General features: G+C 45.8%; 1 protein-coding gene across 1 annotated transcript; it reads left to right on the top strand.

The window, feature by feature from the left end:
* Positions 1 to 17827: 17827 nt before the first annotated feature.
* GP1BA (glycoprotein Ib platelet subunit alpha) lies at positions 17828 to 20091 on the top strand. Its single transcript, XM_065908905.1, has 2 exons — positions 17828 to 17902; positions 18139 to 20091. Exon 2 carries the CDS (start codon positions 18145 to 18147, stop codon positions 20089 to 20091), a length of 1947 nt encoding a protein of 648 aa, XP_065764977.1. The 5' UTR covers positions 17828 to 17902; positions 18139 to 18144.
* Positions 20092 to 20613: the final 522 nt, after the last annotated feature.

Genomic DNA, 20613 nt, shown 5'->3' on the forward strand with positions numbered 1-20613 from the left:
GTCCCGTGTCACTTAGCTTCTTGGCGTTGCAAGAGTCAGATTCACGAGCGAGGTCCCCTGTAGGTTTCCACACAGACTGGGACAGCCTGGACCACTGTCAGCACCCAAGGCTGCCCTGGGGACTGGCCACTGCTGCCTTTTATCTGGGCTCCTCTCATGCCTGCTTTCTCTGTCTCCTACGTCCTCTTCCTACTGTGTGGTCTCTGCTCTCTCGTGGCTTCCGCATCATATCACCCCTAGTCTTGGCCCCACATCAGCCTTGACTTCTCTCTCCAGAGGCAGCCAATTCAGACTTTGCTACCTGATGCCATGAGGCTGTGGATGCAGGCACAGAAAGGTGCTGGAGTGGGCCAAAGATGCCCCCTTTGCCCAGGGTGGTGGGCATGGCCACACTAGCAGTGCCATCCATCACTTACCAACCCAGCCCGCCTCCTACATGTCTAGTTGCCAGGACACCCTGTCATGAGTCCATTCTCACAGCCACAACTGAAGATGCATCACACCCTTCCAGCCAGGATTGAAACGTAACGTCTTACTTCCAAGACTGATGGTGAAAAGGGCCCTTCAAAAAAGCTCTCAACCTTAGAGTCCAGTGTCCTCAGGCTTCCATTCAACCTCCTCTGGGTGTGGTTTCTGCCTGTTTTCCAAACCATGGACTAACTCCTCAGTTTAATCACCATCACTACATCATGTATAAACAATACAGCTCTCTCTCTCTCTCTCTCTCTCTCTCACACACACACACACACATAGACATCATGTAAGACACAATAAAGGGGCAAACCCACACTTGGACCAACAACCTGCATGTAGGAGAGTAGCCTGGGGTGGAGGGACAGTGAGTAGGAATCGTAATCCCAAACCTGGGCCTGCAGCCTGGGTCGCTGGCCCCAGCCATCTCTCATGTTCTCCGGGAGAGGGCTTTACTGCAGAGTCTCAGCGGGGTGGTAACTTGCGGGTGGAGGTCTTACTCTCACCGGTGAATCCCAGGGGCATCTCCTGCAGAGTCAGCACATCAGAAGATCCTCCCCTGGGGGAGTCCCCAGGAGGGGTTCTCACCCTCCCTCCCCCTGCCCCTCCCCCACCCGCCAGTGCTGGCCCAGAGCTGAGCCAGCATCTTTCCAGTGTTTGCTCTGGATGAACATCGCCTGAGGGATGGAGAGGCTGATTTGGAGTCAGGCATCTGATCCAGGCCTGGATTTTGTACTTTTTTTGGTCTCGCCACGAGGCATGTGGGATCTTGGTTCCCGGACTAGAGATCGAACTCGGGACTCTGCAGTGAAAGCACAGAGTCTTAACCACTGGACCTCCAGGGAGGTCCCCGGTTTTGTCCATAAAAAAGGACAAATGAAAATTCCACAGAAGCTCAGTGGGCTGCCTGGCAGTTATGTTTCTGGAGACGCCGTGACTTCCAAGCTGGAGCCAAAGATCTCAGCTCAACAGGAAGCCACTCCCTTCACCTCCCGGCTCTTGGCTCTTGGCTGGCAACTCGGAACAGCTGCACTGCCCGGGCGGCCAGCTCTGCTCCTCAGCCATCAGCACCCCACGGGGGCAATATCCCCAGGCTGAGGCCCCGCCACTGGCAACCGAGGGGCTCCTCTTTTTTGATGGACCTGGAGAGCGGGTCTGGCTGAGCCAGGACGGGCAGGGGTGTGGCAGACACTGATTTCTAGCCTGTCTCTGGCTCTGGGGCCTAAACCCTCGGATGGCTGAGACCTTGCTGGGTTCCTTGTTCACGGCACATGGCCCAGAGCCCGGGACATAACAGGGTCCATAAGTGTTTACTAGATGAGTAAGTAAGAACAAATGAATGTGTATCTTCCCAGCACCCTCCCGTCTACTGAGAAGTACTCCTATCCAACCACCTGACCACAGAGGAGCTGCCAACTCCTTAAAGATGCCCCCACCACCACCCTCACAACCCTGGCCAGAGTTGATGGGCCAAGGGGAGGACACCTGACCCAAGCCAGGCCAAAGAAAGTTTTTTCGGAGAATTTTGTTAAACAGGAACTCAGGGGCAGTCTCTCTGCTGTAGAAGATGTGAAATGTAGATGCGCGAGACAGCCACGTTGATTCCTCACATTTTCCATGGAGTGAGAGAGAATGTGGCTGATACACAAAGATGAGTAGAGACAAGAAAAGGCCCGCCTCCCAGCCCCGGGCTCCAGAAATTCCTGAGGCCCAGCTGTGCTGCTCTCCCCCTGCAGCCTGGTTGCCCAGCGATTCCTTTGATTGAATGAGGTACTACAGTGCCTTACCACCACAGCTCCCTTTCCTTGGCTTAAAAACGTTAAGATTTAAGAAAAATAAAGTGAAACAAAGAAAACAAAAATGTCCTCTTACACAACACCCGGGAAAACGCCTCTGACAATAAAAAAGCAATACACGTCATCACCAGAAAAATGGAAGAGTCCAGAAAGACTTAGTTAAAATAAAAAACTTTCCTCTTCCTAAAAGTTAACAGCTCCCTGTAAGTCAAATTCTCTTAGACCAAAGTCTGGCACATGTGTGTGAATATATGTACGTATATACACATATAACCTTCCCTGGTGGCTCAGAGGGTAAAGAATCTGCCTGCAATACAGGAGACCCAGGTTCAATCCCTGGTCGGTAAGACACTCTGGAGAAGGAAATGGCAACCCACTTCAGTATTCTTGCCTGGAGAATCCGATGGACAGAGGAGCCTGGTGGGCCACAGTCCACAGGGTCGCAAAGAGTTGGATACAACTGAAGGGGCTGAGCATGCAGGCATACAAAGAAGCATCAGAATATGTTTACTATTCAGTAGCTTTTTCTCCGTCAGCATATTGTAGAGATTGACTCGTATCATCACACACGAGTCTTCCCCAGTCTCCTTATCGCTGCAGTGTTCCACTGCATGCATATAAATCATAGATAACGCATTACCCAGTGGACAGACGTTTAAGAAGCTAACAATTTTGGGTTTTGTGATCACAAACTATGCAACTATATGTATGCATTTAACTTCGGTGGACCTTTGCAAATGATCCATAGGGTAAATTTCTGGCAGTGAAATTGCCAGGGCAAAGAGTTCATGTATTAGAAAAAACAACAACTATTGATACCTTTTGCCATGTTATTCTCCAAAAAGCATGCACCCACTTACATTCACTCCAACACATTGCAAGAATACCTCCCCAGGCAGCCTATTATCAAATTTAAGACTTTTTGCCAAACCAAGAGGTGAACACTGCTGTCTCATTATTTTGATCAACATGCCTTTTTAAAAATGTATTTATTTACTTTTGGCTGCACTGGATCTTCATTGTTGCACATGGGCTTCCTCTAGTTGCAGCAAGCTCGGGCTTTAGTCTCAAAGGCTCAGTAGTTACAGCACATGGGCTTGGTGCCTCCACAGCATGTGGGATCTAGTTCCCTGACCAGGGATCGAACCCATGGCCCCAGCATTGGCAGGTGGATTCTTAACCACTGGACACCAGGGAAGTCCATTTTACATGTCTTGATGAAGAAAATTGAGATTTTTTTTTTCCAGCAGATAGTTTAGCCATCTATGTGTATCCCTTCTTTCTTTTCCTTTTTTTGAAAACTGCCTATTCATTTCAGTGGAACAAAATAATATCTGTTCCAATATATGAGAATCTGCAATACAACGAAGATAAAATATTATATTGATGTTGAAAACTAGGGGATTTCCCTGGTGTTCCAGTGGTTAAGACTCCACCTTTGCAATGAAGAGGGTGCGTGTTTCATCTACGATCTCACATCTTAGTTTTAGCCCAACGATGCAGCTAAAAAAGAGGGGGGAGGGGAAAGAGAGGGAGAGACACAGGAAGAGGAAGGACCAAGCGAAGCTGTCCCCATGGGGCACCCTTGGGGACCCAGGGGCTCCCAGAGGCCCAGGGTAAAGGACTCACTCTCCCCAGGCATTGATCTCTGTCCCATCTTGGATAAACAAGTCCTTGGGACTTACCAGTACAGGAAAGAAAGTCCATACTAGTCATCCTGTTAAAGGGGATCTCCAATCAACTTTTCACTTCAGGACAGAAGAAGACTAGAAAATGAATCATGAAGAGAAGTCTCAGTATCAGTCAAGAACTGGGAGCACCTTCACAGCAAGTCTCTACGACCTCATGGGCTTGGCCTCAGAGAAGGTGATCTGACTATAGATGCGTCCCTGGGATTCCACAGACGTTGAAGGTCCAGCAAAAAACATGACTGAGTCAGAGAAAAACTGCTAAAAACTCCCAGTTCCTAATAGCCTGATGAAGTGGAACTCCTCACGCAAGTAGGAGGCAAAAGGCAATTATAAAATGAAGTGGGTTAGCGATTTCCCTGGTGGTCCAGCAACCAAGACTCTGCTCCCAATGAAGGCGGCCAGAGTTCGATCCCTGGTTGGGGAACTAGATCCCGAATGCCCAAAATGAAAGATACTACCTGCTGCAACTAAGACCCAGTGCAGCCAAATAAATAACTAAAAATAAATATATAAAAAAATGAAGTGGGTTATATCCAGTGATTCATACTCCTAAACTCTTTTTTTTACTCCTAACACTCTTAGTAATTTATGCTCTTAATATTAAAAATAAGTGGAGCTCAATTTTTTAAAAGTCAGGTGTAAAATAAACTACCACTTTGGGAACTTGGCAGTTTCTTACAAAATTAAAAGCATGTATTTCCTATCTGACCCAGGAATTCCAGTCCTAGGAATTTATCCAAGAAAGATAAAAGCTTATGTCTGCGAAAGATCTGCACACAAACCAGAGCAACTGTTACTTGGCTGAGAGGACTGACCAGAAGCGGCACAAGGGAATGAATGAAAATGTCTGTACTGATAGCGGTAGTGATTACACAGATGGACATTTTTCTCAAAACTCATAGAACTGTACACCTCAGATCTGTGCATTTCTCTGTATGTAAGTTATTGCTCAATTTAAAAAGTTATTAGGGAATTCCCTGGCAGTCCAGTGGTGAGGACACGGTGTTTTTACTGCCAAGGGTCTGGGGAACTAAGATCCCATAAGCCACCTGGCACAGATTTAAAACAAAAAAAGAAGCTTATTAGTTGAAAAACTTAAAGTAAGACATTGTTGGGACTTCCCTGGTGGTCCTGTGGCTAAGATTCTATGTTCCCAGTGCAGGGGGTTTGATCCCAGGTCAGGGAACAGGTCAGTCCTGCATGCTGCAAGACTCAGCACAGCCAAATAAAATAAAATGAAACAAAATAAAAAAATTTTAAAGTAAGACATTGTTTAAATGCACAATAGAGGACTATTAATAGAGCATACAACTCAGTTTTATAATTTTTAAAGTCGATTTTAAATACAGTTGGCATTCTGTACATGTGGACCCAGAAGTCATGGAAACAGAGGGCTGACTGTATTTACCCAAATAAGGGGGAAATATCAGTAAACTGAAGTGGAAAGGGGGCAGTGATAAAGAATGGCTAATGATGAAATGGTAATGAAAGATCTCCCCTCCCAGCGAACCCACACCAGGTAGCTTTATGAATGAGTTCTACCAAACTTTCAGGGAATGGATCACCTGTATTTTGCATAATCTGTTCCTGAAAACAAAAGAAGAAGTCAAGTCAACTAGGTTTATGAAGATTTTACTCCAGCTAAGGATGGATGAGAAAATAAAAATATAGGCTTCACTCACTTATGAACATAAATGTGAAAACCCCAAAGGAAATATGGGCCAACCAAATCCAGAAGTTCACTGGAAAAGAAATCTTCCAATCTAATGAGGTCAAGTTTGCCCTGGGGGGTGTGAGGACGGTGTGCCACCCCACATTCTTCCTTCCTGACAGAACCCCGGCTTGTTGGAGGCAGCACAAATGCCCCAGCCCCAAGGGATGAGTCATGATTAGTCACAGCCATGCCCTGCTCTCCACCAGACACTCAGAATGCAAACCTCCCTTGCAACCAGCAGCACCAAGATCCATTTCTGACTTATGATACCAGGGCAAGTCGACTGGGGGAGGAGGTATGGGCGGAAGTCTAACCTTGACTGGTGAAAGGAGAGTCACTGATGGTGAAGCAGTTTAGCGCTTGTTTCTGTTGTCCCTCCTTCCCATTCATCACCAGATTTGTGTCTTTGGATGCAGCAGTCAGCTTGCACCCCTGAGGGTGCTGTGAGGACAAAAAGCCAGTGTGCTGAGGATGGCAAGACAGAAAGAGAGACTCTTGAGTGGAGGATGCCATCAAGTGCTGGATTAACCTGAGATGGACCCTCTCCAGCCTGCTCATTAAGTAGTCACTGTCCTTTGAGAATTCCCTGGTGGTCCAGTGGTTAGGACTCCATGCTTCCACTGCAGGAGGCACAGGTTTAATTCCTGGTTGGGAACTAAGATGATCCCACAAGCCGCAATGTATGGCCAAAATAAATAAATTAATTAATTAATAAACTTAAAAAAATAAGTTACTGTCCTTAGATTTTTAAGGTACAGCTGCTGGTATTCTGTTACATGCAGCAGAGATCATATCTACCAGCTCAAATGGTTTATCATCAGAAAATCTACCACCATTATTCACTGCATTAGTGGACTAAAGGAGGAAGAGCATGTGTTTTGTAATAGGAGAAGCTCAGGGCACAATGCCTAATTTTAATCTATAAAACTTCAGAGGGAATTCCCTGGTGGTCCAGTGGTTAAGAATCTGCCGGCCAATGCAGGGGACACGGGTCCAATCCCTGGTCTGGGAAAATCCCACCTGCCTCGAAGCGCCTAAGCCCATGCGCCACAACTACTGAGCCTGAGTGCCTTAGAATCTGTGCTCTCCAAAAAGAGAAGCCACCACTAGGGAACTAGAGAAAGCCCGACAGCAGCAATAAAGACCCAGTGCCACAAACAACAACAACAAAAAAGAAAACCATGCAAATGAAACAATCCTATAACTAATGTATTTAATGATACCCTCCTGCTTAACATGGATACAAGACAGAATTGCCACTACCACAATATTGGGGGTCCTGACCAATGTGCTAAGATAAGAAAATGCAATAAGCAGTACAAAGACATGAAAGGAAAAGATACACCCATTGTTACCTGTGATGATATGATCACCTATGTAGACAATCTACCAGAAACCATAAACAAACTACTAGAACCAAAAGGAGAGGCAGGGACTTCGATTACTACAAGAGAAATTTAGGAATTTCTCTTGTAGTAATAGCTCTCCATTAGGAATTATAGAAAACAGCATCATTCACAATAGTAATACAATATATAAAGTATTCAGAACTTGATTAAGAATGTCCTTTCCATTTATGTAAAGTCTTTATGGAAAAAAATTAAAACTGTTAAAAAGAAGTGAAATTTTGGTATAAACAGAAAGATCAACAATTTGTTTGGATGAGTCAAGTCAATATTATAAAGATATTGCACTTGGTCTCTCATTTGTGTCCGACTCTTTGCAACCCCATGGACTGTAGCCCGCCAGGTTCTGTCCATGGGGAGTCTCCAGGCAAGAATACTGGAGTGGGTTGCCATGCTGTCCTTCAGGGGATCTTCCCAACCCAGGTCTCCTGCACTGCAGGCAAATTCTTTACCATCTAAGCCATCAGGGAAGCCCATAAAGATGTTCAGTTCAGGTCAGTTCAGTCGCTCAGTCATGTCTGACTCTTTGTGACCCCATGAATCGCAGCACACCAGGCCTCTCTGTCCATCACCAACTCCCAGAGTTTACTCAAACACATGTCCATCGAGTCGGTGATGCCATCCAGCCATCTCATCCTCTGTCATCCCCTTCTCCTCCTGCCCCCAATCCCTCCCAGCATCAGGTTCTTTTCCAATGAGTCAACTCTTCGCATGAGGTGGCCAAAGTACTGGAGTTTCAGCTTGAGCATCAATCCTTCCAATGAACATGCAGGACTGATCTCCTTTAGGATGGACTGGTTGGATCTCCTTGCAGTCCAAGGGACTCTCAAGAGTCTTCTCCAACACCACAGTTCAAAAGCACCAATTTTTCGGCACTCAGCTTTCTTCACAGTCCAACTCTCACATCCATACATGACCACTGGAAAAACCATAGCCTTGACTAGACAGACCTTTGTTGGCAATGTAATGTCTCTGCTTTTTAATACGCTGTCTAGGTTGGTCATAACTTTCCTTCCAAGGAGTAAGCGTCTTTTAATTTCATGGCTGCAGTCACCATCTGCAGTGATTTTGGAACCCAAAAAAACAAAGTCTGACACTGTTTCCACTGTTTCCCCATCTATTTCCCATGAAGTGATGGGACCAGATGCCATGATCTTTGTTTTCTGAATGTTGAGCTTTAAGCCAACTTTTTCACTCTTCTCTTTCACTTTCATCAAGAGGCTTTTTAATTTTCCCTAAACTAATATATAAGTTAAAATTTCCGGAACTTGACAAACCTATTCCAAAACGTGTATGACAGTACAGAGGTACATGGATAGTTACATCAGCTTTGAAAAAGAAAAGAAAAGAGGAGCGAATCACCCTGTCAGGTAGTAAAACATATCATAATAATTTTGGCAGAATCATTAAGACTATAATAAAAAGACACTAGAGGAAGCATGTGAAAACTAGGTATGAGACACAGACAAGCCAAGGCAGTGTCTTATTTGATGTGGTCAATCTATGCAACAGTTTCTACCTCTTAGAGCATGGGCTATGTTTCCATGAGCCTTCTATCCCAAAGCTTGCCATCTAGAGGGGTAGACAAACACTGAAACAAAGTATCCCCATAGCTTTGGCAGGATTGTCCAGAACTTATATACAGTAACGAATCCAGTCTAAGGAGCTCAAAGAACAGATACTCCCCCTTGCCAGAAGTGGTTCAGAGCCAGAGCCACCAAACCATGACAACCTTCCCGGCAGAGTGCTCATGCTGGAGTCCAAGAGGCCCTAAGGACTGGCCCAGTTAGTGGCTTTACTGCACAAATACTAGGTAGAAACATTCCATTCCATCTGCTGATGCTCAGCTTAAGGTCCATGAGAACCCCACTTCTGATTCTAATTTTTGTTGTAGTCAGGTTCTTTTGATTACAGGCAAAAAGGAATACAGTTAAATCGCCTAAAAAAAAAAAAAAAAGTTTCTCAACCTTCCTGGCCACAATTGGTTTGTGCAAAAATCATCAGTGGATGATTGTGGCTAAAGTTTGACTGGGAACAGGATATTTACATGCTATCAAAGTATCTCCCTACACAACTGCTTCTTAGTTACAAAAGGAATAATAGTATCTTTTTTTTTTTTTTTTGGCTGCATGGCATGTGGGATCTTAGTTCCTTGGCCAGGGATTGAACAAGCTCCTGCAGTGGAAGATTGGAGTCTTAACCACTGGACCTTGGAAGGGACCAGGGAAGTCCTGAAAAACAGTTTCATGACAATGGACAGAATGGGTAGATTCCCCTTAACCAAACGCTTGAGGTTTTAACGTCACCAGTAATGGGTCAAATTGACATAGCATATCTCCTGATATGATGTACTAAGAAAGACACATCACTCATCGAATATTCCTGCCAGGAAAACAACGCAAATCCAATCATGAGAACCATCAGCTAACCTGAAGAAATATCTACATAATTGAGGGATATCCTGTGTAATTACCGGATGATGGCTTTCAAAAATGTTGAAGTCATGAAAAATAAAGACAGATTAAGGAACTAAAGGAAACTAAAGAGATACGGTCCTTCATTGGATCCTTGACTGGGGGGATAAAGCTATAAAGGACATTTTTCAGACAGATGGCAAAATGGGAATATGAACCGTGAGTTGGATAATGGTATTGTATCAATATTAAATTCTTGAAATTAATAACCATACTACAGTTAGGTAAGAAAATGTCCTTGTTTTTTAGGAAATATGTTGAAATATTGAAGGGAAAAGATGTGTCTGTAACTTACTCTCAAATGGTTCAGGAAAAAAACAAAGTGAGAAAGACGAAGTGAGAAAGAAAATGAGACAAAATGGTAATGAATGGTGAGTCCTAGCCAAAGTGATACATTTTAATAAAATTAACCATGACAGTATACATGGGATGTTTATTGTCAAGTGCAATAAATTTAGAAGTTGGCAATCAAAAGCTAGCCAAATCCACCCGAGGGAAGATGGGATCAATTTACCTTTTCCTATTCTACCTGCTAAGTACGACTGGACATTATATGTAAAACAAACACAAAAAGATGTAGAAAGCCGAAAGGCTAGGTGCCTCAGGCCCCCAGAAACAGCCTGATGGTGGTGAGATCCCTGGGTTTTCTTTTTGCCTCAAATGTCCCTCTCTTGGAGGAAAAGAAATTAGCAACCTGGAAACACCACAGACACAGCCCCAACAAAAGCCTGCTCTCTCCGCCAGGAAAGGGAGAGCCTAACGGCAGAAAACTCTGAAAATAACCACTTGAGTCCAGCCAAATATTACAGAAAAACGTTGAGCCCACCCACACCCATACCAACAAAGGCCAAGTGGTGAGCGTAGATTTCCAGGCTTGCTATAAGCTGCCCCAACATCCCTGCTGGGGTGGTTTCTAAGAAGGCCAAGGAGGGAGTAGGAACTTTCACCCCCATCAGATGGTAATGAGGCCTCCCACACTCAGGGTCCATGGAAATTGCAGGGAAGCCTGGACGCCCATCCAGGCGGGCAGTGACCAGTCATCCTTCGCCCTCCCTGCTAGGCTGGTGTCAGAGGAAGCCTCCTAGAGAGTCAGAAGTTCCCCCTCATTTCTGCAGAAATGAGGGCATCCTCCCCAAGTGGCAGTGGTGACCTGGTGGGAACTGGAAATCCCACCCTCACTCATGAGACGTCCACAGAGGCTGGATGAGAAATGTGAACTTCTGTCTCCGCCTGGCAGTAAGAAGGCAGTGCCCCTCCCTTCCCTGCCAGAGCAGTAGCAGAGAAAGCCAGCTGAAACAGAAGGTTTAAATCAGATCCAGAGTCTCATAAAATAACGTTAAGATGCCCCTGTTTCATTAAAAATTAGTCAATGTACCAAAACCAGGGAAGGTCTCAAACTGAATGAAAAAAGCCAGTCCGTAGCTGCCACCACCCAAAGGGACAGAGATGTCAGAGCTATCTGAAAAATCATTTAAAGCAGCCACGACAAAATGCTTTCACAAAAAATTATGCATATGCTTGGAACAAATGAGAAAAGAGAAAGCTTCAGCAAAGAAAAAGAAGATCTAAAGAAGAACTGAATGGAAATTTTAGAGCTGAAAAAATATAATAACTGAAATGAGAGCTAAGGGAATGGACTCTGCCACAGAATGGAGGGGACAGAGAAAAGAATCAGTGAGCTGGAAGATTCAATAATGGAAATCACCCATTCTGAACAACAGAGAGCAAGAAGAATAAAAAAAAAAAAAAAAAAAAAATACAGTCTCCCATGGGATCTGTAGGACTACAACAAAAGATCTGCCAATATGTCATCAGAACCCCAGAAGCAGAGGAGAAAGAGGATGAGGCTGAAACAGTTCTCAAAGAAATAAGAGCTAAAAACTACCCAAATTTGCAGGAGACATAAACTTACACATGTAACATGCTGAGCAAACCCCAAACAGGATAAACTCAAAGAATAACCCAAAGATAAAGCCTCCCAAAATAAACATGCAACTACCATATGACGTAGAGATTGCATTCCAGAGCAATTTTCCCCAGGGAAATGAAGACTTACGTTCACACACAAATCTCTAACATGGACAGCACATCTATCTGTAATAAGTCAACAACTGAGATCAGCCTTCCTGTCCATCCACTGGTAAACAGATAAGCTGTAGAACATATATACATACTAGGGAAGACTACTCAGCAATAATAAGAAGTGAACTTCTGATGCACACAACAACCTGTACAAGTCTCCAGAGAATTATGCTGAGTAGGAAAAAAAAAAAAAAAAAAGTTCCAAAAGGTTATATACTGTATGATCCCATTAATGTAACATTTTCTGGGGGGGAGGGCATGCCGTGCAGCTTGTGGGATCTTAATTCCCTGACCAGGGATCAAACCCATGCCCCCTTACATCCTTGAGTTGGAAGCTTGGGATCTTAACCCTGGACAGCCAGGGAAGTACCAATATAACATTCTTGAAATGACATGATTATAGCATGAAGAACAGATTAGTAGTGGTCAGGGGATAAGGAGGTGTGGGGAGGTAGGAAGGAAGAGGCTAACGGTATCAAAGGGCAACACGAGGAATCCTTATGGTGATGGAAATGTTCTGTATCTTGACAGAATAATGTCAATATCATGCTTGTGATGCTGGATGTACTACAGTTTTGCAAGATGTTACTGTCGGGGAAAATTGGGTAAAGAGTCTACAGGATCTCCCGTCTTACTTCTTACAACTCATGTGAATTGATAATTGTTTCAAAATAAGAAGTTTAATTTTTAAAAGTTTACCTTAAATTTTAAAAAGTATCTTTGTAAATAATTCCACTTTTAAAAAAATAAAAAATACAGTCTTTAAGTTCATTATGTTGCAAGTAACATTCCAATATCAACCAGTTTTAAAAAAAAAAAATAAGAGGATTTTTGGCTCACTGAACTTCAAAATCTGTTTGATAAAGCTTTTCAGTGATGCCAAGGACCTGGTTTCTTTTTTCATTATAACTTCCCTGGCATTAACTTCATCCTAAGGTCAGATCTCCTTGTGCTCACAAAAAGATGTCAACAACTCACCTGGGGTTACTTATTTCCGTGTCCACATCCAGAGAAAGTACACATATCTCAACCAACCAACAGAAGTCTTGGGCTTCATTATGAAAGGACCAACTTACTTTCCATCTCCATCCTTGGACCAGTCACTCTGACCATGGGACACCCTTACCAGCTTGTATCAGGGGAGGAAAGGAAGGAGGTCCCCTTGTTCAAGGGGAGGAAGTCTAGTGACTAACCTAGGTCAACATATGCAGGTGGGATAGAGTCATCTGCACCAAAAATTCTAAGGATGGAGTACGAGTAATTTCTCAAAAGAAGAAAAGCTGAATGGGTCTTAAGTAGACGTCCAACTAATGTCTTCTGCACAAACTCTAAAAATGAACCACAGAGCTTCCCTGGTGGCTCAGTGGTAAAGAATTCACCTGCCAATGTAGGAGACACAGGTTCGATCCCTGATTTGGGAAGGTTCCACATGCTGCAGAGCAACTAAGCCAGTTTACCATAACTATTACCATAACTATTGAACTATATAATCTAGTTCCGTGCACTAGAGCCCAGGAACTGCAACTACTGAGCCCATGTGCCATGACTACTACGTGCCCTAGAACCCATGCGCTGCAACAAAGAGTAGCAGTAAGTCTTTATATATAAAGAGTAGTAGGGGGCTAGAGAACAGCCCAAGCAGCAATAAAGACTCAGCACAGCCAAAACAAACAAATAAATAAACAAATAATTTTTAAAAATAAATAAAACACAACCAGAACCCTAACTTAGGTTTCTTTGGATGCATGCAACAGAAATCAACTCTAACTTAATCCCACGCAGAGTTCTTGAAAAGATGCAGAAGCTCACTGGCCACAAGTGAACACTGGAAATCCAGGACTGCTCAGGAATCAGGTGACTCCAAGGAATTAGTATCAGGAAGTATTCTATAGCTTTTCCTGAGCCCTTTGTCAAAATGAATCAAGTCCAGTCCTATTTTCTCTTCTTCTGTCGCCTCATTCACTGTTTGAAATCCTAGGAGAAGGATTTTGGGATGTCCATGATTAGGTCATATCCCTGGGCTGAACTCAGGTGGTAACAGGAAGGATCTAGTGGAAGGAACTTCCAAAGACATTCTGGTTTCCAAAGCAACAGGCCAGGATTCCTACCCGCATCAAAGTCTGCACTCATCTGGGGAGGTGTAATCTCTCAAAAGAAATGGGGGTCCTCTTATTTGAAAGGAATAGATGCTGGATTTAAAAATTACAAATATTCAGGACTTCCCTATGGCCCATGGCTAAGACTCTATGCTCCCAATGCTGGGGGCCTGGGTTTGAGCCCTGGTCAGGGAACTAGATCCCACATGCTGCAGCTAAGGATTCACATCCTTCAACTAAATCTCCCACGTGCCACAACTAAGACTCAGCACAGCCAAATAAATAAAAAATTTTAATCAGAAATATTCACCTTGGGTATTACATGATAAAACATGTGAGGGGATGCAAAGCAGCACTCAAATGAAAAGTATTAACTGAATGAGTTTACCTGAAAATCAAGATCGAAAATAAGTCAACTAAGATTTCAACTCAAGAAGGCAGAAAGAGAACATGAGAATAAGCCCACTAGAAACTAACAAAACATTGTAAATAAATTATACTTCAAAAAATAAATTACAAAATAAAGAAAATGGGCTCAAAGTATGAGAAATTATTCAAGGTAAAAGTAGATGTTTGTCACCAAATAAAAAACTCCAGCTATTGACTAGTGAATATAGTAAATCTGGTTCTTGGACTAGCCCACTAAAACAGACCAATCTTTGGCAAGTGTGGTCAATAAAGAAAGGGAGGCAGGGAGGAAGACAGAGAAGAGGAAGAGCAAAAATACAAATAAACAACATCAGGGGTTACATAACTACAGGTATGGAGATTTTAACAGATTATAAAAGTATAAAATGTGCAAACTTAACAATAAATTGAAAGCCACATGAAAATGATATTGTATTAGAAAAATAACGGTTACAAAAATTGACTCAAGATGTAGAAGCTTCAAGAGACAAACAATTAGAGCAGGAATTGAAAAGGTATTTGAGGAGTTTTCCCGCAAGTGTCTTCAAGCCCAGTTTCATAGGTGAATTCCACCAAAATTGCATGGAAAATCCCTATGATCTCTAACTTTTCCAGAGAACAGAAAAATTTCCAGCTTATTTTACAAGGCCAGTAGAACTCTGATAACAAAACACAACAAACAGAGAGGGACAAAAGCACCCCCCAAAGAAATCTATGGGCCACACCTATTTTCTAATTTACATGTACAAATTCTGAATAAAATCTGAGCAAACTAACCTATAATGTTTAATGAATAATTCATAATGGCTAAGTAGGGTTAATCCCAAACATTCAACAATGTAAAATTAGAAACAATCCAGGCCATCGGCATGTGAAGAAAGTAAAACATTAGGATCGTTTCACTAGGTGCCGAAGCACAAGAATCCCTTTTCTGTGTCTGCAAAATCCTTCAACATGGAAATCTTTGGAGAAGCAGAACCTGCCTTGTATTATAGAAGGTGAAAATGCCAGATACGTTGCTTTCCAAGACTCCTTTGTAACTGGGTCATAGGTACAAGATCAATTGGACTCACACCCAGACTTTTTAATATTTGTTTGTTTTGACTGTGCTGAGGCTTAGTTGCAACATGTGAACTCTTAGTTGCGGCATGTGGGATCTAAGTTTCCTGACCAAGGATCAAAGCCGGGCCCCCTGCATTGGGAGTGCAGAGTCCTAGCCACTGGACCACCAGGGAAGTCCCTTGAACCCAGACTTTGAATCAGGAGTTAGTATCACAACAGAGGAGGGATAATGCAGGATTCTCTCTCTGCAGTCAGGATGCTGTGCTAACCCTGAGCTCTTGACCCAGCAGTTGCAGTGGAACAAGCTTCAGAGACCTGGTCTTGCAGCAAGAGCAGAGATTTCCTCACCAGACTGGTTCTGCAGCCTGGTTCTCAGCTCTGTTCCTAGCTACACGGGCCCACGTATGGTTCTCTAGCCCTCATTTAGAAGTCTCTGAAGTAGCCAATGTAGTTTCAATAAATTCCTCTTCAGCCTAAATTAAGTAGAAAAAATTTATGTTGCTTACAACTAAAAACCCTAACTGACGCCAAAATGGCAAAAAACCCCAACAGCCTCAGAGGCCTCACTCCATGTCGTGGGCTCTATGCAACTTCACCTCGCTTCTGGCTACTTACTTAGTGCCTTGTTTTCTCCATGTCTTTGAGTACCCTTTGCAGCCAGCAAATTATATAAAATCATATGACTAACAGGTCTATGGATTAACTGCATCTGGCTCAAGTATCCATTCCTTGTCCAGTCACCAGCCACCAGATAAGGGCAGGCCCATGCGACCGTAGGGTACCCCTTCTAGGGGACAGTCAATGGGACATTTTCATTATGGAAGGGGCCGTGGACCAACAGATATGACATCTCTCTGAAACAGGCATCCAACCGGGTCTTGGGAAATCCTAAAAGGCTTTTCAGAGGAAGAAATTCTGGGTTGGAACTCCCCAGATAAGTAAGTTAGGCAGAAGGGGATAAAGGGAAAGAAGAAGGCACAAGAAAGAGAGTAACCTAGAGTCAAGGTTGGAGCGTTAAGAGATGGGATTAGGGACTTCCCTGGTGGTTCAGACACTAGGACTCGGAGTTCCCAATGCCGGGGGCCCAGGTTTTGATCCCTGGTCAGGGAACTAGATCCCGCATGCTGCAACTAAGAGTTCTCATGCCACATCTAAGATCCAGTGTGGTGAAAGGAAGGAAGGAAGGAAGAGAAAGGGGCTGGACAGGTGGGCAAGGGTCAGATCTTACAAGACTCTGTAGGCCTGTTAGGGATCTCAGACTCCCTCCTGAGGGTTGTAAGGAGCCATTAGTGAGTTTCAAGCAGTGGAAGGATAGGAGCAAATCTGAATTTCTGGGGAGAAGGAGGGAGTCAGGAAATGGGGAGAGCAGTGGAGAGGCTGTCACAAAGACACAGTGGAGAGAACATGGCACCCTGGACGAAGATGGTGGCAGTGAGGGTGGAAAGAAGGGGGTTGAGGGGCATAGGGAGGTAAAACTAGTGGGACTTGGTGGCAGGTTAAATAGGGGGTGGAGCTAAGGATGACTCTCAGGGATTTTGCTTGTACTGGTTGGAGGGCTAGATAAATGAGTGGATGACAAAACAATTCACCAGGTTGGACAACACAAGAAGACAGGCTATTTAGAGAGAGGTGATGAACTTAGCTTTTGAACATATTGCTTCAGGGCCTGTGGGACAGCCAAGAAATTCAAAAGACGGTGGGACATATGTGTTTGGATCTCAGGAGAGGGGTCTGGGCTAGAGATGAAGACTTGAGAGTTACTGGGGGTACAAGTGGTGGTAGAGGGAAGGGAATGGATGAGGAGGAGCTCGGGGGTTTGTGTAGCATCAGAGAAGGCCAGTGACCGAACTCTGGGGGCAGGTTAATCTCTCATGAAGGACAGAAGAAGGGGAATCTACAAAGAAGATTTGAAAAAGGTCAGCTAGAGAGGCAGGAAGAAAACCAAGAAAAAATTACCACTGGATAAACAACAAGGTCCTACTGTATAGCACAGGGAACTATATTCAATATCCTGGGATAAACCATAATAGAAAAGAATATAAATAAGAATGTATGTATGTGTATAACTGAGTCTCTTGGTGGTAACAGCAGAACAACACAACCTTGTCAATCAATTCTAATTCAATTAAAAAAAAAAAAACTCTAAAAAAGAAAAAAATTACTGTCCCAAGGTGGGAGTGGCCACAGGTGAGCAGGCTGCGGAAAACAAGATGGTGTGGAGGAAGGAGTGTCGGGTAGATGGAGAGGGTCAGAGGCACATGGCAAGAACTGAGTCCATGGAGTAGGGGGCAGGTGGGAAACAGCCTAGAGGAGGGTGAGGAGGGAGAGGAAGGCCAGGGTTAAAAGTAGGCAATTCTAAGAATGCAGCTGTGAAGGGGAAATGAGGGGGGCAGCTGGAGAGGTTTTTAAAGCCTGGAAGCGAGTGGTGGTTGGAGTCCACCCCCAATCTCCCCAAGGTAGAAGGAGAGCAGGCGAGAACAGAGCCAAAAGGAGGGCTCAGGGCAAGTTGTGGAAGGATGTGATAAGGGCCTGTGTCCAGGATGGAGGCTGTTTCCGGGTCCCGGGAGCCCATATCAGGCTGCCATTTCCTCCCCATCCCTACCCCCTTCCTGCCCCTAACCAGGGCCTCCCTGGAGCTGGAAGACAGAAGGACTAAGTTACACCCTGGAAGAAGCTCTGTGTCTCTGGAGGTTCTTCTGCCGGTCTGTGAGCTGGGGCCAGGGCTCGGGGAGGCCAGGGCCTGAGAGAGGGATAACAGCCAAGGGCTGGAGCTAGTAGTTCAGGCTTTGCTGGAGAAGGGGAGGAGAGGGGAATGGAGGGAGAGAGGTGTGGGAGCTGAGTTTCTGGAATAATCCTAGAGGCTGTAGTGGGGGCCAGGGCCCGGACGCATACTGCTGGGGGCCCGAGGGGTGCCCACTCAAGCCTCCCTTGCCCACAGGTCACCATGCCTCTCCTCCTCTTGCTGCTCCTGCTGCCAAGCCCTTCACACCCGGCCCCCATCTGTGAAGTTGGCCACAAGGACAGCCAGATAGAAGTGAACTGTGAAAATAAGGGGCTGAAGGCACCGCCTCCAAACCTGCAGGTCAACACCGCCATCCTCCACCTGGGTGAGAACCCCCTGGGCACTTTCTCCATGGCATCCGTGGTGGATCTGCCCCACCTCACTGAGCTGTTCCTGGGTAAGAGCCAGCTGACCAGCCTGCAGACAGACGCAAAACTGCCACGGCTGGAGGTCCTGAATCTAGCGCACAATGAGCTGAGAAGCCTGCCCAAGCTGGGATGGGCACTGCCAGCTCTCTCCATCCTGGATGTGTCCTTCAACAAGCTGACCTCTCTGGCTTCTGATGCTCTGCATGACCTGAGCCACCTCCATGAGCTCTATCTGCGTGGAAACCAGCTGAGGACTCTGCCCCCTGAGCTCCTGGTGCCCATGCCCCGCCTGAAGAAGCTCAACCTGGCTGAAAATGACTTGCAAGAGCTGCCCCCTGAGCTTCTAAAAGGGTTGGAGGAACTTGACACCCTCTATCTCCAAAACAACAGGCTGCGCACGATACCAACGAACTTCTTTGGGAAGCTCCTCCTGCCTTATGCTTTTTTCCATAACAACTCCTGGTCCTGCGACTGCGGGATCGTCTATTTCAGCCGCTGGCTGCAGGACAACCCCAGCAACGTGTACGTGTGGGAGGAGGATGTGGACATTAAGGCCATGACCCCCGATGTGAAGAGCGTTCAATGTGTCGATATGAATGGCATGTATGTCTATCGCTTCTCGGGGGATGGCTGCTCCATCCCTGGTGACAGGGACTACCCGGGCTACGATGAATACGAAGAGGAACACAAGGGGCCTGTCAAGAGCACTGTGATCAGCCTCTCTAACCACACCATGCACTGGGACCTGCTCTATTCAGCACTGCCTACTTCGCCAGGCAGTCAAGTGTCCTCCCTGCCTCCAGCTAAGAACCTGACCATGATCCCAATTACTATAGACTCCATCACCTCCTCCAAAACTCTAAAACCCACTACTGAGCCCCCCACAACTCCAACCACCCCAGAATCCACAACCCCGACCACCCCAGAACCCACAATCCCGACCACCCCAGAGCCCACTACCCCGACCACCCCGGAGCCCACAACCCCGACCACCCCGGAGCCCACTACCCCGACCACCCCGGAGCCCACAACCCCGACCACCCCGGAGCCCACAACCCCGACCACCCCGGAGCCCACTACCCCGACCACCCCGGAGCCCACAACCCCGACCACCCCGGAGCCCACTACCCCGACCACCCCGGAGCCCACAACCCCGACCACCCCGGAGCCCACAACCCCGACCACCCCGGAGCCCACTACCCCGACCACTCCAGAACACGTAAGTGAGATTTTACAACCAACCATATTCTTAACCTCCACAGAATCCATTTCACTCCCCACTATCTTAGAATCCACCATAACCATCATCTCTGAAACTGACAACCTCTGGAAGGCCCAGGGATTGGCTAATTCCAGAAACAACCCTGTGCTCAGCTCTGACTCTTGCTGTCTGTTCCTGGGCTTCTATATCTTGGGTCTCCTCTGGCTCCTGGTTGCCTCTGTGATCCTCATCCTGCTGCTGTGCTGGGTCCAGCAGGTGAAGCCATGGGCCCTGGCCACGGCCACCCACACGGCGCACCTGGAACTGCAGAGGGGAAAGCAGGTGACGGTGCACCGGGCCTGGCTGCTTTTCTTCCAAGGCTTACTTCCCACTTTCCGCTCTAGCCTTTTCCTGTGGGTACGGCCAAATGGCCGCATGGGGCCTCTGCAGGTGGGTCGGCGGCCTTCGGCCCTGAGCCTGGGTCGTGGCGGGGATCTGCTGGGGACAGTGGGTGTTAGGTACTCTGGCCACAGCCTCTGAGGGTGGGTGGTTTGGGGACCCCGAGACAGTCTGATAGACTCTCCTATTGGGGCCTAATAGGGGGCGGGTGGGTACAGAGCACAGGGTCAAAGAGGTCTTCATTACTGTGTCTTTATCAGGAGTCTCCCCTGCACGCAGTCCCAGACCCAGCAAATCAAGGAGTTGGGGGAGGGGAGGTCACCGAACAGAGCTCCCTATGCTGCATGGATGGTGGGGGTTCCCAGACCACTAGGTTATTACTATTACTTTGGGGAAGTTTTAGGAAAGAGCAAATAACATTGTAAAGGTGGTTCCCAAGTGTACCTGTTGAGGAAAACTTGGAAAGAGATGTGTCAACATGTGGGCCCTGAGTGTCTCTGGATGGTATAAATAGGGGTGGTTTTCTGTTCTTTTCCTCTGTTTAGCATTTTCTAGTTTTCCACCATCGTAATGTTATTTGTACAATAAACATAATTTTAAAATGAAATTTTGTTTCTTTGGGAGAGGGAAACAAGGCTGGGGTGCTTTCCCCAGCATTCCCAA

This window comes from Muntiacus reevesi, chromosome 18 (assembly GCF_963930625.1).
Source record: "Muntiacus reevesi chromosome 18, mMunRee1.1, whole genome shotgun sequence".
NCBI lineage: Eukaryota > Metazoa > Chordata > Mammalia > Artiodactyla > Cervidae > Muntiacus > Muntiacus reevesi.